The sequence below is a fragment of the Muntiacus reevesi genome, chromosome 15 (genome assembly GCF_963930625.1).
Source record: "Muntiacus reevesi chromosome 15, mMunRee1.1, whole genome shotgun sequence".
Classification (NCBI taxonomy): domain Eukaryota; kingdom Metazoa; phylum Chordata; class Mammalia; order Artiodactyla; family Cervidae; genus Muntiacus; species Muntiacus reevesi.
Window position 1 is genome coordinate 40494321 of NC_089263.1, and position 17924 is coordinate 40512244.

The 17924-nt window shown below is 39.0% G+C and overlaps 1 protein-coding gene across 1 annotated transcript in view; it reads left to right on the forward strand.

Moving 5' to 3' along the window:
• AKAP6 (A-kinase anchoring protein 6) overlaps positions 1-17924 on the forward strand; it is a 441039-nt gene that overhangs the window by 198934 nt on the left and 224181 nt on the right. The window contains exons 6-7 of the mRNA XM_065906586.1: positions 6141-6237; positions 7359-7522. Coding sequence (XP_065762658.1) covers positions 6141-6237; positions 7359-7522 — 261 coding nt within the window. The remainder of the gene's footprint in view (positions 1-6140; positions 6238-7358; positions 7523-17924) is intronic.

Sequence of the window (17924 nt, forward strand, 5' to 3'; positions counted from 1 at the left end):
GGGGTCATGACTGGAGGCTGTTGAAGTCAGCCTGTCAAGGGATGGCAATGTGGGCCTGAATTAGTCGATACAGAGTGGTGAGGATGAGAAATAAATTGGCAGAACTTGGTGATTGATTGGACATGTGGATTTTGTTGGCATATCCTCACAGTATTTCTGATCTCCAACTCCTACACTGGAGAGATGACTTGGCAAAACAATCTAAAGCGGAGGGAAGCTCATGCTGCTCTTCACAAAGCTCTCACATTCCTGAGATGAAATGTTGCGGACTCAGGATGAGAAGTTAGAAGAAAGTTTCCTGGAGATAGTTAAAAATAGAATGAACACATCTGCATGGAATGGTAGAGGGACAGAGCTGCCCTAGGGTAGATGAATGGTTAGATGGCCTTTGGGATTCTTCCCCCTTTGAAAATTTTCTAGTTTAGAATAAATAAAAATTCTCCTGAACCATCTGTCCTTAACTGTCTGGCTTAAAGATAAAATCAAAGTGTCCAAGAACTGGAAAATGTTGAGTCCAAATGCCTGGACTGTAGATAAGGAAACAGAAGCCCAGAAGGGTTAGATGACTTGTGCAAGGGCACACACCTGAGGCAAAATGAAGACCCAGACCACTGGTCTGTCAGTCCCCCACTCCCTGGACTCCCAGGGAGCAGCATCTGTGTTCCATGTCCTCTCTGGCAGGCCTGTGCTGGGTGCTAGCCCAGAAGCAAAGAGAACCTGGCATCAGTGCTTGAGGAGTGCAGACAGCCTCAACAGGAAGTGCCACTTTTCACCTAACAATGCCGTGAAGTACCACCTACTGCACAGAACATTTGGAAAACAGAGGCAATGAGTTTGAAAGTCTATAATGGTTTTTCTTTAGCCCCACTCATTGCCAGACACTGCTTCAATACTTTCCAGTCATTGCCACTAATTATCACAACAACTTGAAGTTAGATAATATTACATTTTATGTTTCAGAAAGCTAAAGCCCCAAGAACTCGTTCCATAAGACCAGACTAAGTTCACTCCAAGTCCTAACTGCATAGTCTGTGTTAACATTAGTTGCATTTCCCTACTCTCTTCTTTTTCTACACACTGGGTCTGTCCATTGTATCATAGATACAATTTTGAACTTTCATTTTTTTTTGGAAGGCAGCTGTGCTCACCACTATACCACCAACACTGAACTTTCATTTTTTTGACTTGTAATGTGTTCTGTTTTTCATGTCAATTCATAGTCTTCATTTTAATGGCTGTGTAGTGTCTTATCAAGTTTTTAGGAGGTTCTTAAATAAATATTTACTCATAAAAATCTTTTGATTTTTGGCACATATGGCATTTGGAAGGTATATATTATATTTTGAGGACCATATGACCATTCTCTATCGATGGCATTGGGACGAGCAGGAGAGAAACTGCCAGGCTCTCCACAGGGGATCATGGCTTTCTTTCCCATCAAGAGCCCTTCGGGGGACGCAGGATGGTACTAGGCACAGCTCAGAATAGAGCCCGGGTAGAGTTGGCCTGAGACAGGTAGCAGGTGACTTTTCAAGTCTCTGCTTCTCTGACTGAACACACATTCTACCTCCTGTCCTTGTGAAAAAGCAAGTTTTCATTTTCTTAGGGTAGTAAAAATCTTTTGTGTGAAGAAAAAGTGTCATCAGGTGTCTTATTCATCAGCATATATACCATCTCTTTAAAATGACAGTGGGAGTAAAAGTTCATCAGTTCAATATGTCTTTCACATTTGGAGACTCCTGACTAATAAAACTCTGGTATTTATCATCAGAACAGCCAAAGAACTAAATTCTGGCACATGCTATTCTCACGCACTGAGAAAAACTTAAAAAGGCAGAAGATTGTCTCCATTCTTCCTTCTTCCATTCATTTAGAAGAAAAAGCATACCTTTTTTTAATTAAAAAAAATATGAGCTTGCAGAAACATCTGGCCTGTATTACCACAGCAGCCTCCTAAATGGTCTCCTTGTCCGCCCTTTTAAAATCAACTCTACATAACAGCTAGAAAGATGTTTCTAGAACACAGAATTCTGCCAGTCTCTCTCTCATGTTGTCAACATCTTCTTCTGCTTCTTCTGTGACTCTTAGAGGTAATTATCACATGTAGCCACAGCTCCCAGCTCTCCTTCCACCTTGTCTTAGCCACACCAAGCTGCTTCTGCCTCCCAGCTTCCTGCTGCAAGACAAGGTGTCTCCAGCCCCATGTGGAAATCCAGTCCTTTCTCCACGAGCTCCCCACCGGGCTCTGCGGAACCTGACTCCCAGTTGAGCTCCTTCAGTATCTATTCAGCACTGTCATACTCATACGGAATATAACCTACAGTCTTATTTTTGTTTGGCCAGCATGGTACTTTCAAAAAGCTAAATCTCATTGAACATGGCGTATCGCTGTTCAGCTGAAGGCCCTGCCACTCTCTGTTATACATCAAGCCCTGATTACATATTATTTCTTTACTGGGTCATATATAGCTATTTGCTTTTGATCTCTTTTACCCAACAGACTATCTGTTGCATGTGTATTGTGTACTGTTAACTTTTGTATCTATAGATCTGGTAGAGACTACTCAATAAATAACTATTGAGTCAAACATTTGCTTTATTAAAAAGAAAACTAAAATTATGTCAGGAAAGATGCAGTAATTCTTTTTGGCCTCTCTGTTCACAAACATAAAATTCATGGACCTCAATGGACCTGACCCACATTAACAATATTCCATGGGGACAGTGGAAGGTCTGTGTTCATGATATGATTCTGCTAAAACAGACATTTTGGATCTTGAAACCTCTGAATGTGCTTATGGTCTTTCCCACTATTTCGTATACCAGGAGATTTTTTATCAATTCTTATGAGCCCTCATGAATAACATTCTTCACATTTGTCGTAGTTTTGTGTATCAAGGCATACATTTCCATGATTTCATTTCATATCCTTGTGATCTCCATATTTCCATCAAACTGAGATCTGCAGAAATTTGGATGGGATAGTATGGATAAAGATGTAGTACTTTATCTACTTGGTAAAGTGTTATCATGATCAAAGTACAGTCATTGTGCCTTACCTGAACTTGGATCCTGACAAGGAGTAAGGCACCCATATATATATATATATATATATACAACTGGTGAGGCTGAAGGTTGAACTAAAGGGAATACCCACTGGTCAACCTCTGATGTATCATCTTTTTGATCATCTGGTCCTTTGTCTCAGCCACTGTATCTTTCATGTCTTTAGTTATTCTCTTCTGGATGTTCAGTTCTATGCTGCTCTAAAACACTAAAAAAAGATGTAGTATCTCGTAAGCCCCAGATTACTCATAGTTATGGAATTTCACATCATCGTTAGTGATGTAGATCTGTGGCACCTGCCTATGGCCTTGTTGTTGCCATAAATTAAACCTCCAGAGAATGCCCTGCATTTTCAGGGAGTGCTATGGATGCTGCAGAGGGACCATATGTCATAAGGCATTGCTGAGGAAACATGTTAGTAGCACAGGAATGGAAATGTGTCTTAAGTGTCAAGTGAAACAACAACAACAAAAAAGTCTTTTGCTTAAGCTTCCTTCCCTAGGGAAGAGGTGGGCACAGAATCAGGTGAGTTTATTACAGAATTCTTTAGCAGCCAGAAATTTCATTGACAATTTTGTTCATGTGCTGGCTTGTCTGCCTTCTCAGAGGCCCATTGTGCATTCCTTACTTGATGTTATTAATCGTTAATGGATGCACCTGAAAACCAAGCAATATCGTTTGGGTTGTAGTTATATTAAGTGGTTCTTTTCTGTAGCATAAAGCTTGTCAGCTTATCTTTTTCTTAGTAATGAACACCATTTTTTTCAATGTCCTAATCAAATCCTTCCACATCATCTTGAGGCAGAACCAGATCCAACTGCTTCTATCCTGTACTATTGGCCTCAATTATGTCAAATTATGCAACCTACTCACAGGTCCTAAGGTTCTCTTTTGTTGAGACGTGGGTCTGATGCATGCCTTCGGAAGCTCATGATTTCCAACATTCAACACTTGTCTGTTTTAGGTAAACAGAATCAAAGAGAGCACTGGGCTAAATTTACAGTTATGAGGAAATCATCTATAGAATAGATTTCTTCCTAGATTTCTTCCTAAGTGTTGGCATTCTTGGGCTGATCGCAAGTATTTTTCTTTTCTGTGTCCCTTCTCCCTGAAACACACAAACGTACCTCAATCTGCATGGCATTACTTCAGAGCTGAGGATCTCCACTGCCGTGGCAGAAAGTAAATAACACCCATGTTTTGGCTATAAAATCATAATAATTTAATTTTTAATAACTAGTATATTGACCAGAAGCATCAAGCTTCTGATACATTGCCATACTTAATGTTATTCGACCAAATACCTGTAGTTGAAAGAAGACAATACAAGAAATAGTGAACAACCCTCAGGGAAATTTAATGTTCCTTTCTGTCATATGGTGCTGCAATTTTACTGTTTCTTATGCCTCTAGTAAGATGAAATGATTCATCATTTTGGAGTCATTTTTAAAAAAATAAAAATTCTTATCTTTATACTCCAAGTTCTGATTATGTTCCTACCTCCTTCATTTTCAGCTTGCTTTGATTGTTCTGCCTTTTCTTCGGATCTTTAAAAGACCCCTTTTTTCCACTACGAAAAAGATTCACCTTGAACCTCCAAGATGGTTCAGGTGCCTTTTGATGTGCAGGACCATGCCTTATACTCCTTAAATTGCTATTACCCTCTCCAATGTACAGAAGAAGCACAATATGGTTTCTGAATGAGTGAAAGAATGGGAAAAATTAATACCTGATTTCATAGCTTATGATTGTTTAACCTCTTTCACCTGTATTATATTCCAGATGACACTGTATCATCTCACACTTGTCAATTATTCTTAATACTAAATTCAGTGTAAGTACATAGAGCCATTGCTCAACAAGTGTTTAGTGAGAGCAAAATATGTCATGTATTTTGGAGTCCTGTTATAGAGAAGCCAGAATTTGGCACATAGTCTTTCAAAATCCATACTTTTTCAGATTAATCAAGTCAAGGACTGGGCTGGATTTTCACTCTGAAGACTAATCATTGATTCAACATATTGGTTACTATGATTAGTCTCCATCAGACCTCCTGTGTTTGGAACACCTTATAACATTCCAGAGATGGAAAAAAATCTTTGGAAAAACCATCCCTGTTTCTTGAAATATTAAAATGGAAACTTTCCCCTTCAGAGAGTCCTATTGATCCAGTTCAGCAGATATCCACTATTCCTGCAAACATTTATTGAACACCTTGTATGTGACATGAGTTGGAAATAAATGTGAAACTGGCAAGTCTTTGATTGTAATAATTTGGTAGCCAAATATAGGAATAAAGCAGAATTCAGTATGATAAATTCTTCAATAGAAGCAGATATAAGGAACAGAGGAAGCTGAGAGAGGGGAGTAATTAATTCTATGAAAGACATTATGGAAAGCTTCCTGCAAGAAATTTCTATGAGTTGAAATTCACCAGTAAGAACAGTTTTTATCTTTTGGGTAACTATCATAAGTGAAAAATGCCCCTCATGTGCTTGATGTATTTATTTATAAAGCAATGTCACATTGTAAGGAATAAGCTTAAAATTCAAACATTTAAAAAACATTTGACTCCTCTCTACAGCACCTAAATTCACCTCAGTATTCTATAATTTGTGTGATATCTGAAAAACAGCTGAATCAAACCCTACTATATTAATGGATTTATATATGTGCACATAATTTATGTTGCCAATTTTTTATGCTTTCATAAATAGTGCTAGCACTAATGTTTCTAAAAGGTGAAGAAAAGACCTCATATGTGCTGGTAGAATTTCAGTATATATTGTAGAACACTGCTACTCTTGATATAGCCTACGGGATGTGACTTTTCATAAAAACCTAATGAATTTCTAGATATGTCAGCTGTTTCCAAACAGATGCACTCTGCTAATCTAATGGAAACATTTTGAGCCCAGATCCCAAATATCAATAGCTTTTAGTATTGCAAATTAGTTTGTCTATTGGGTAAATTGAACTGTGTGGCTCTTGATAAAAAGTAGCAAGTAATTTTATATGGATGTTTTATGTTTAATGGCCTTGCCAGGGTTTGATGCTCATATTTTTCCTTGCAGAGTTTTAAGTTGAATGTAGACAGTCATTGTGCACTCAAGGAAGCTGTGGAGGAGGAAGGACACCAACTTCTTGAGCTTATTGCATCTCACAAAGCAGGTAAATCCTCGTGAAATATTGCAAGTCTTTATGTCTCCAGACTATTAAGAATGAAGAAGCATTGCTGTAAATTACTGCATATATTCACTTCCTTATGTATTATTAATATTTACATTATCAGATTGACCTTCAAGATTTATAAATGTTTCATATACTGCATACAATGCTGTGATACTTATAAGATGAAATACTGCCTCCAAATGGTCTGTTCATTTTATTTGGGGCTTGCTGTTCACCCGAGTTTCATTTGAAATCACATTCCTGAGAACTTCACATTGACATGCTTTTTGATGTAGGTGCTCTGGAAATAACATTAAGATAATGAATGAGAATTGTGCATATAGTTACAATGCATATGCATCCGGGTACTTGCAGGTATCATTACAGATATAAGGCAGGCAGTCTAGAGACACCTGATTATTTCCCTGCCAATTCACACACATGACCGTTTTGCATGTTCTCTGCTGGTCATTGCATAGGCAGAGTTTTAGCCTTAGACCAGTTCTTACCCCAGTATTAGTGTATTTATGAGAAACGGATTGTAAATAAAAAATAGTTTTGTCATTTGGTTATACTTATCCTGGTAGTCAAAGACTGTTAGACAGGATGAATTAGTCTGCCACTTGTTTTGAGCTTACCACAGCCCAATAAGAAAAGAGCAGCTTTAATCTGATGTGCTAATGCTAAAGATTGCTGTCTTAAATTTGGCCCATTTACTGTATTTCAAGTCGAATTACCTTTACTTATTTCCATACATTTTCTGATCATCATAAAGTCTCCACAAAAAGATATACACAGGGCCTTTTATTTGGAATGTGAGGCTAGAGTGTTAATAATTTTTATGTATCGTGATTTTGGTTCTGTATACATTTTTTTAGTCCATGTGTTAAATCTAAGTCAATTCTAAACCATGCATCTAAGGGGTTTTCCCATTTTTGTGTCCTTATGCCTTCTGTCAAGTCAAAAGCCCCCAGTCTCGGTTCTGAGAGGCAGGTGATGGTAATGGTTGCTTAAAATTATGTTTATTGTTGGAAATATCCATCTAATCTTAAATGAAAAACAATACTGGGTAAAAACACAGCCGAGTCGCTAACGTGTGCTTTCCCCCTCCTTTGGAGAAGGACTGAAGGACATGCTGCGGATGATTGCAAGTCAATGGAAGGAGCTGCAGAGGCAAATCAAACGGCAACACAGCTGGATTCTCCGGGCTCTGGATACCATCAAAGCCGAGATTCTGGCTACTGATGTGTCTGTGGAGGGCGAGGAAGGGACTGGAAGCCCCAAGGTAAGTGGCTTGAAGTTTGCCTTATTTCCTCTTATTTCTGTCTTCTTTTGAACTAGGCACCACTGAAGTTTTCTTTCTACCCCTAAGGCTTTTCATTTCTACTGGGTAAACTTTATCTCTCTCTCTCTATGTATAGGTATGTATAAACAAAATGAAATGGCTTAGTTTAAAACAATAAAAAAAGCCTCCTACAACTTTCAAGTTTTCCAGGGTCTTTCTGTGAAAAGTGGCAGAGTAGGAGGGGGACAGTACTTTAAGGGTAGAAGAAAGGGGGACATAAAACATTTAGTAAACAAAACATAAAGCATCTTTAACATGAATAATCAGAATGGTTTTAAATTGTTTTGTTGCAACTATAAATCACTATAATCAGTGCAATCACTCAGCTCTGACATCCATTAGCCGCTTGGTTACAGCAAATTAACAAAGAAGAGAGAAAGTGATTCATTATCTCATTCCTGTTAATGACTATCAGATGCATTGCCTAATTAGGGGATGGTCATTGTAGTGGGAAGAAGGTCATATGCTTTGCTACAAATCTTTTTGCTCTGAGTGTAAGTTCTCCATAATGGTGCATGCACCAAATACAACAAGTACTTTAAAAATGAATATTGACTTGTTTTGGTTATCTATTTTAGATTTACAAAATAATCTGTAAAGCATATGAACTTGAATTTTAAATGAGACCAAGGTGTGGCCTCATTTGGCACACTCATAATACAGTGTGCCAAGGTTCTAGAGGTATCTTTGGACTCATGATGTGGAAGATAATTTTATTAATTTGATATTTTCATTCAATCTCTCTTTCCTTTTGTATTTGTTCTTTTGTGAAAGTTAATGCAGAAAACAGGTCTCATAATAGACTCAGCATGGAAACATACTATAAAATGGGGGAAACAGATTTAAGAGTTCATGGCTTCTATTCCTGGCATGGACAAAGTAATTAAATCATCATCAAGTCACATTTATTCAGCCTCCATGTGGATTGTCATTGGGCTACATGTATACAGAGCAAGTTAAACAAACCCTCTGCCCTCTGAGTCTCACATTCTTAAGTTCAGGCAAGGAGAAACCCAACCTACTCTGCAGTGGTGAGGCCATGCAGCTAGTTGAAAAGCTCAGGTGGTTTATAGCTTTGGAATCTTAAACAACAAACTTTACCTTATTTGTTGGAAACAGAGGATGAAATGATGAGCTCAGTTCCTTTTAAAGAAGCCTCCATGGAGGAGGTCACATTTCAGGAAATACTTAAAGGAAGGAAGAGAGGTGGCTTGGCACATGAGCACATATTTTAGGAAGTGACGTGATGAAAGAATCAGAGCTGTAACTAATAACGGGGAACAGGGAGTGTCTTCAGCAGACTTCTCAGGGCAGAAATGCTGTTCTTTCAAGGAGCAGACTATAGTGGAAGTTGGTTGGGCTGATGCTTTAGTTGGAGTAGGGGGCAGTGATGATGAGAAAGGACACGCCTGAAAACTCTTTTGTGTTTTATTTATTGAACAAAAATATACTGAGTGATTACTTTTTTAAAAGCTACCCTGTGTTGGATGCATTCTACATGCCAGCTATTGTGTCGTACATTACTTTTTGTGTACTCTCTCATTTAATTCTCACAACAAACTATATATACCTTAAGGCAGTACTATTATAATTCCTAATGGAAAAAAATGGAGGCACAGAGAAGTTAAGTAAATGGCTTACGGTCACATAGGTGTTAGGTAGCAGAGCTGGGATGTGAATCTGAGCCCTTTGGCCCCAGAGCCCGTTTTCAACACCGCCTAAAGCACTGCCTGTTACTGGTTACTCAGGGTGGGACACAGTGATGAACAATCAGCTTCAGTACCTGTCTCACGGAGCTTGTGGTGAAGTGGGGTGACAGACTTAAATCTCATAATCATGCTTTTATAAACCACGATGGACTGTGAAAGAAAAGCAAAGGGAGCAGCCAGACGCTGGGCTGGGAGAAGTGATCGGGATCCAAGTATGGGGGAGCACTTCCTTGAGGAAGTGACGTTCTGTGAACAGGCTGTTGCAGCTATTGAGGGGCGGGGAGTATGCAAGCGAAGCTGTGTGGCTGTGGGGCTGAAGGGGAGGGTTTGGGAGTGATCAAGGAAATGACATCATTGACTCATAGAATGAAGACCTGTCCTTGGCTTTGGTGTGGAGCATGGCTGGGTAAGTGGGGTGAGGCGGGGTGGAGGTGGAGCGGTACAAGGTGGATGAGCAGAGATGGTGCAGTCACCTGCGTTCATAAGGCCCTGTGGCTCTATTCACCAGGGCCAACTTGAATTGGACACTATCGCTCATTCTGTGGGAGACAGATGAAATAAAGAAGATAGCTAAACACAATGAGGAGAAGGTATTATGAAAAGAGAGGCAATGTTATCATTTCTCAAAAATAGGACCGCCTTCCTCAGGCCCCACCTCAAATGAATCAGTCACCTGAGTAGGGCCCCAGAATCTGCATTCCACAGCTCCCAGAAAACCTCTTCCTACGGGGCCGTATGATCCTCACATAACTGGGATCCTCAAAACAGTGTGAACGGATATCTGTCTTCTTGTTACTTCCAATACCAAACCATTGGTATCTGGTGGCTCAGATGGTAAAGAATCTGTCTGTGATGCAGGAAACCTGGGTTCAATCCCTGGGTCACAAAGCTCCCCTGGAGGAGGGCATGGCAACCCACTACAGTATTCTTGCTTGGAAATTCCCTATGGACAGAGCAGCCTGGTGGGCTACAATCCACAGTGTTGCAAAGAGTTGGACACGACTGAGTGACTAACACTTTCACACTTTAAAAATGTTCAGAAATAGGGGCTGTTTAATTAAACTATGCTACATCTTATCCCAATGAAAGATTACATAACCATTTAAAACAAGTGTTTTAGAAGAGAATTTTCAAACATTTGAAGAGGCCTATAGTATGCAATTATATATTTAAAAATACCTTTGAATTTTCTAAGTATCTACAATGAGTAAGAATTATTTGAATCCAGAAAATAAATATATGTAAAATGCAGAATTAAAAAGTGATTAAAAGGTGACATACTTGACATTGATCTGAAGGGACTTGAGATGTGAATTTAAATATTAGGAGAAAAAATAAATATATCTGACTCTTACTGGTTTGGATGTCTCAGTTCAGTCCAGTCGCTCAGTCATGTCCAACTCTTTGCGACCCCATGGACTACAGTACTCCAGGCCATCACCGACTCTTGGAGTTTACTCAAACTCATGTTCATTGAGCTGGTGATGCCATCCAACCATCTCATCCTCTGTCGTCCCCTTCTCCTCCCACCTTCAATCTTTTCCAGCATCAGGGTCTTTTCAAATTAGTCAGTTCTTTGCATCAGGTAGCCAAAGTTTTGGAGTTTCAACTTCAATATCAGTCCTTGCAATGAATATTCAGGACTGGTTTACTTTAGGATTGATTGGTTGGATCTGCTTGCACTCCAAGGGACTATCAGGAGTCTTCTCTAACACCACAGTTCAAAAACATCAGTTCTTCAGTGCTCAGTTTTCTTTATAGTCCAACTGTCATATCCATACATGACTACTGGAAAAACCATAGCTTTGACTAGATGGCCCTTTGTTGGCAAAGTAATGTCTTTGCTTTTTAATATGCTGTCTAGGTTAGTCATAATTTTTCTTCCAAGGAACAAGGGTCTTTTAATTTCAAGGCTGCAGTCACCATCTGCAGTGATTTTGGAGCTCACAAAAATAAAGTCTGTCACTGTTTCCACTGTTTCCCCATCTATTTGCCACGAAGTGATGGGACCAGATGTCATTATCTTAGTTTTCTGAATGTTGAGTTTTAAGCCAACTTTTTCACTCTCCTCTTTCAATTTCATCAAGAGGCTCTTTAGTTCTTCACTTTCTACCCTAAGGGTGGTGTCATCTACATATCTGAGGTTATTGATATTTCTCCCTGCAATCTTGATTCCAGCGTGTGCTTCATCCAGCCCAGCGTTTCTCATGATGTACTCTGCATAGAAGTTAAATAAGCAGGATGACAATATACAGCCTTGACGTACTCCTTTCCCAATTTGGAACCAGTCTGTTGTTCCATGTCTGATTCCAACACTTGCTTCTGGACCTGCATACAGATTTCTTGGGAGGCAGGTCAGGTGGTCTAGTATTCCCATCCCTTGAAGAATTTTCCACATTTGTTGTGGTCCATACAATCAATGGCGTTGGCATAGTGAATAAAGTAGAAGTAGATATTTTTCTGAAACTCTCTTGCTTTGTCAGTCATCCAGCAGATGTTGGCAATTTGATCTCTGGTTCCTCTGCCTTTTCTAAATCCAGCTTGAACATCTGGAAGTTCACAGTTCACGTACTGTTGAAGCCTGGCTTGGAGAATTTTGAGCATTACTTTACTAGCGTGTGAGATGAGTGCAATTGTGCAGTAGTTTGAGCATTCTTTGGCATTACCTTTCTTTGGGATTGGAATGAAAATTGACCTTTTCCAGTCCTGTGGCCACTGTTGAGTTTTCCAAATTTGCTGGCATATTGAGTGCAGCACTTTCATAGCATCATCTTTTAGGATTTGAAATAGTTCAACTGGAATTCCATCACCTCCACTAGTTTTGTTTGTAGTGATGCTTCCTGAGACCCACTTGACTTCGCATTCCAGGATGTCTGGCTCTAGGTGAGTCATCACACCATTGTGATTGTCTGGGTCATGAAGATCTTTTTTGTGTAGTTCTTCTGTGTATTCTTGCCATTTCTTCTTAATATCTGCTGCTTCTGTTAGGTTTCTGTCCTTTATTGAGCCCATCTTTGCATGAAAAGTTCTCTTGGTATCTCTAATTTTCATGAAGAAATCTCTAGTCTTTCCCATTCTGTTGTTTTCCTCTATTTCTTTGCATTGATCACTGAGGAAGGCTTTCTTATCTCTCCTTGCTATTCTTTGGAACTATGCATTCAAATGGGTATATCTTTCCTTTTTTCCTTTGCCTTTTGCTTCTCTTCTTTTCACAGCTATTTGTAAGGTCTCCTCAGACAACCATTTAGCCCTTTTGCATTTCTTTTTCTTGGGGATGGTCTTGATCCCTGCCTCCTGTACAATGTCACGAACCTCCGTCCAAAGTTCTTCAGGCATTCTGTGTATCAGATCTAATTATTTGAATCTATTTGTTACTTCCACTGTATAATCATAAGGGATTTAGTTTAGGTCATACCTGAATGGTCTCGTGGTTTTCCCTACTTTCTTCAATTTGTCTGAATTTGGTAATAAGGAGTTCATGATCTGAGCCACAGTCAGCTCCTGGTCTTGTTTTTGCTGACTGTATAGAGCTTCTCCATGTTTGGCTGCAAAGAATATAATCAATCTGATTTCGGTATTGACCATCTGGTGACGTCCATGTGTAGAGTCATCTCTTGTGTTGTTGGAAGAGGGTGTTTGCTATGACCAGTGCATTCTCTTGGCAGAACTCTATTAGCCTTTGCACTGCTTCATTCTGTACTCTGAGGCCAAATTTGCCCATTACTCCAGCTATTTCTTGACTTCATACTTTTGCATTCCAGTCCCCTATAATGAGAAGGACATCTTTTTTGGGTGTTAGTTCTAGAAGGTCTTTTAGGTCTTCATAGAACCATTCAACTTCAGTTTCTTTAGCATTACTGGTTGGGGCATAGACTTGAATTACTGTGATATTGAATGGTTTGCCTTGGAAACGAACAGAGATCATTCTGTCATTTTTGAGATTGCATCCAAGTATTGCATTTCAGACTCTTGTTGACTATGATAGCTACTCCATTTCTTCTAAGGGATTCTTGCCCACAGTAGTAGATATAATGGTCATCTGAGTTAAATTCACCCATTCCAGTTCATTTTAGTTTGCCGATTCCTAATATGTTGGCGTTCATTCTTGAAATCTCCAATTTGACCACTTCCAATTTGCCTTGATTCATGGACCTAAATTTCAGGTTTGCATGCAGTATTGCTCTTTATAGCATCAGACTTTACTTCCGTCACCAGTCACCCAAGTTTGGAACTTGGATGTCTCAGTTCCAAACAAAACAACAACAACAAAAATCCTCTGTATTTGAATCATCTCCTAAGTGAAGATGCCTTTCTTAAGTCACATCTGTTTACAAAGAATAACATGAGTGGGCTTTCCTGTTAACAGTATTTCTGTTCAAAGCATTTCCTGTCATACTATGTGCACAGTGTGGTGCATCTGAAAGCAGCTAAAGGAGAGGCTTCTGTAGGCATCTCAGGATGTGAACCTGGGGGAGGCGTGAGAGTTAAGACTTTGACCTGGCAGAGAGGGCCATACCCCAGGCCTTTGCCTCCCAGTCAGTTCTCTCTTCCTCCGTTTGGGTTGAATTTTCTCTAGACAAATGAACTCATCCATAGTCAAGAGTGAAGGTAAACTCAACTTAAGATAAAGAAAATCCATTTCTAAATTTAAACTTAGGAAACTGAGGCAAAACCAGAATGGTCATTCTTTCTATTTGCTTAATGTTGATGAACTCCTTCCTCAGTCCTGTGGGCAAGCATGAGGAATGATAAGAGAAGCTCAGACTCAGAAGGCAGACTGTCTGTGTTCAACTTGACGTTACTAGCAATGTGTCCTTCAGAAAATGACTGAAATTCTCTGCCTCAGATCCCTCATTTGTACTATGGAGGCAATGGTGACATCCACCTCAAGGGACTATGATATAGATTAAAGAGTTGGCATATCTGAAATGCTTACAGCACTGGGCCCATAGGAATTCCGAGATGTGGGTAAATATGCCAGACTGCATAATCTAGCGGTGGAGACAACAAACAAATAATTGTAATAGAATCTAACAATTACTCTAGTAGAAAGTGAAAAAGTGAAAGTGTTAGTTGCTCAGTCGTGTCTGACTCTTTGCGACCCCATGGACTGTAGCCCACCAGGCTCCTCTTTTCATGGAATTCTCCAGACAAGAATACTGGAGGGGTGTACAAGGTTCTGTGAGTAAACAGAGGAGGAATTAACTAACCCCAAGTGGGGGCCGCAAGGAAAGACTTAGAGGGCAGTTGATGTTTTAAACGGGGAAGGATTTTTGCCCAAGTGAAATTGATGGGCAGAGAGAACAGCACATACAGAGAACTTGCAACCTTTTGGACGAGATTAGGCCAGCTTGCCACACCCAGGTTCATGTGACAAAAAATGACCCTTAGTGATCAGTGACTTGAGCAATAATTCCTCATGTCTCTAACTGACACTATTCAAGTCAGAGTGAGGTCCCTATACAGAAAGTATCTAAAATGTCCTGTTTAAACAGACATATTGCCATATTGCACACATGGAACAAGCTTAAACCCTGGAGTTCTGCAAGACTAAAAGCTGAATTTCACTCTCTGTCTATCATGTAGGCCCTCTTTCTGTGACATGACCTTGCACAGGTCATGTACAAATTGTGCCTTGAAGTATATCTCCAAGCATAGCAGTTAAGATCATCTATTTCATCTTAGACCTAAAAGAGGAACTAAAATTAAAACATAATAAAAAATAACTCTAGAATTCATCTTAGGTTTACATCAGAAGCTATGGGAACTTGAGAAGCATAATAGAAAATCTAAGGAATATATCTAGGGGGTATTTTTCTTTTTACCTTGTTTGAGAGACTGTAGAAAAGGGCTTGGTCTTAGAAATCTTGTAAAGAAGGAGGATAGGAGGAAATTCAAAGACTCTGGGAAACTTCTCCCCCAGGACTCGGCAGCATACCTTATTTGTTGTATTTCATTTTTTAAAAAAAGTGTTTTCCCAGGACTGTGAGATCTTTTATACATGGAAATAGAGAACAAAATCCACCAATTCTAGAAATAGAGCTTTGGCACACACAGTCCAAGAATTGAATGTATGCTTGTAATTATATATTTTATTTTAAGATAGATTGGTGAAAGTTTATCATTTTGAAGTAGGCTTTTTTAGTATGTTAAAATTCTGTATGGTGTATAGCTGGAGGGATTTCAAAACACAGTGAATGTCTAACTCCAAACAAAGGCTACATTCCTTCTTCTTCTTTTTTTTTTTTTCTGACATCTCAAGGCAAAAAAACAAAAATCCTGAAAGCAGAATGGCATTCTTAAATTTTGCACATTGCCTCCTTTAAAACGTTCTTATGCCTGTTTTTATTTTTTACCTATAGAGCTTGCCATCATTACGGATGTCTTACAATCAAGGCCGGGATTTCCCCGCCTGACATCTCAAACTTTGCATCACTGAAAGCACACAGCAATGGTTCCTTTGTCCTCTTTAAAGAGACATATACATTCCCAAAACAAAGACTATCTGAAGATTTTAATGTAAATTCAGTAAACTTTATAGCAAATAGAAAGGGTGACCTCGCCTGGGTTCCAACCAAGATCTTCACTTACTTAGTGAAAGGAGGCAGAGGGTTAGCTGCTTTGAACTCTAGGGTTGTGCTTATTTTATCTGGTTTCTTTTGAGGTTTGTAGATTGAAGTTGTCATCCCTTTGGAAATGGATATCAGACCGTGAAGGTCATCAATGTTATCTGTTCAACAATAGCACAAGAGCAAGCTTAAGGACATTTCTTAAATATGTTTGCTCAGCCCTACAAATGACAGTTTCAGGTACTGGCTGAGAAAGTGGTGTCTGTGTGTACTCTGACTTGGGTATGTTGCTAACCACCTAGCCTTTTGTTAGATGTCAAGAGAGGGCAAGTCTTAACAGTAACACATACTTTCTGTTTGTTTACCAGACACTCGAGTCTTTACCTAGTATTTATGCAAATAACTATGGGTAACTTTCTTTAACTGAAGGAAGAGAAAGAGGCTGATTAGGGAAGGCCCTTTTTATGATCTTGTCTCTGTATTATATAGTACCTCTTGGGTAATAGTGCAGCTGGATATTATTATCCTGGAACAGAATTTGATCCAGATTCTTCTAAAGCATTGGTGAGACAAAGCATTGTCTCTGCATTCTTTTCTTTTCTGGCTCAAATGCTTATGGAGTTGCATGTTCTTTAATATAGAACTTCAGAAACAGCCTTAAGATATTGAACGGGAATTGCATTTATATGTGGTCAGTCCCACATACACTTGTATGTGGCACTGACGTATATGAAGAATTACTTGAGATAATTTACTCTTTTCTTCTTTCAAAACAAGAGCACAGTTACATGTTGTCAGAGGAACCAGAAATGGTATCATATGATTGAATTAGTAGAAACAAAAACAACCAGCAAAGGCCTGGCCATTATTTACTGAGCGCTGACAGAGAGCTCTGCCCCGTGCTGGGTTAGACATGAGGGAAGACATGCTTTCCTGCTCAGTGGTCTTATCATCTCATTGTAAGCACACACTGTTACATCTTGTCTAATGTAGATTGAGCTATCTTAGATCTAGAATAATAGATCACCTCAGATTTAGATCATCTTAATTAGGATGTTGGCAGCCTGAAATGCAATAGGGTTCTTGATGCAAGCAAATGAGTAGTAAATGCATTAGCAATTCCACCTCTTCCTTACAGAATTCTTCCTAAAAGCCAGTATCCAGTTCCTTTCCTGGTGAACTGTATAAGCAGTCCTGAAATGTAGTGCCTAGGGAGAGCTCTTTCTTCTACTGTGGATTCTTCAGTAGTTCTTTTTTTTTTGTTGTTAACAGAAGGGCAACTTTTCTTCAAAAGTGTTTTTGAAAGACAGAAACAAAAGTGAGTTATTTCTTTGAAGATCAGTTGTGGTTACTAAATTTGTGATGGAATTGAATAAAAGATAGTTCTTCTAATCTCCTTGAAGCATTTAAATTTGCATATTATCAGATGTGTGGGTGGGCCCAAGATAAGATTTTTTTTTTTTAAGAAGTCTGCCATTCTAACTAGGTGATTGAAAAAAATGATGGAGACGATATAATATATATTAGGTCAAAGGATAGCTAATGGTCAGCCCTATCATGGTCCATGTGATGTAGAAAACCATACCTTATCTTGATTTTTCACACTATACTTCCAGTGCTGGGTGATTTGGAGAGTGAAATTCTTTGGTGTCTCTAGTCAGCACAGAGAAATGTCATTGACAACAGTAGGTAGTCTATTTTTTTCCTTTTTAGTCAAAGAGTACCTAATCTGTGAATCTATAACACTAGAGTTGCAGAGATGCATGGTATTAGATACAAAGTTACATTCTATGGAAAGCAGCCCTCTTTTATGGGCAGAACTAACATTTCTTAACTCAGCCTGATCTATTTTGAAGATAGTAAACATATTTGAGGTATTTTTTGATATACAGTGGGGATCAGCATTTTTTTTTAAATCTAGAAGTATTTACACAAAACAAAACTGGAAGGCAAGATACAGAATTGCTTCTAAAAACCACTTTAAAACTAATAAGTAAATTATTTGAAAGTGTGAAACAATTACCTCAGTGTGTGATTTACACTTTGCGCCACCCTCCTCCCAAC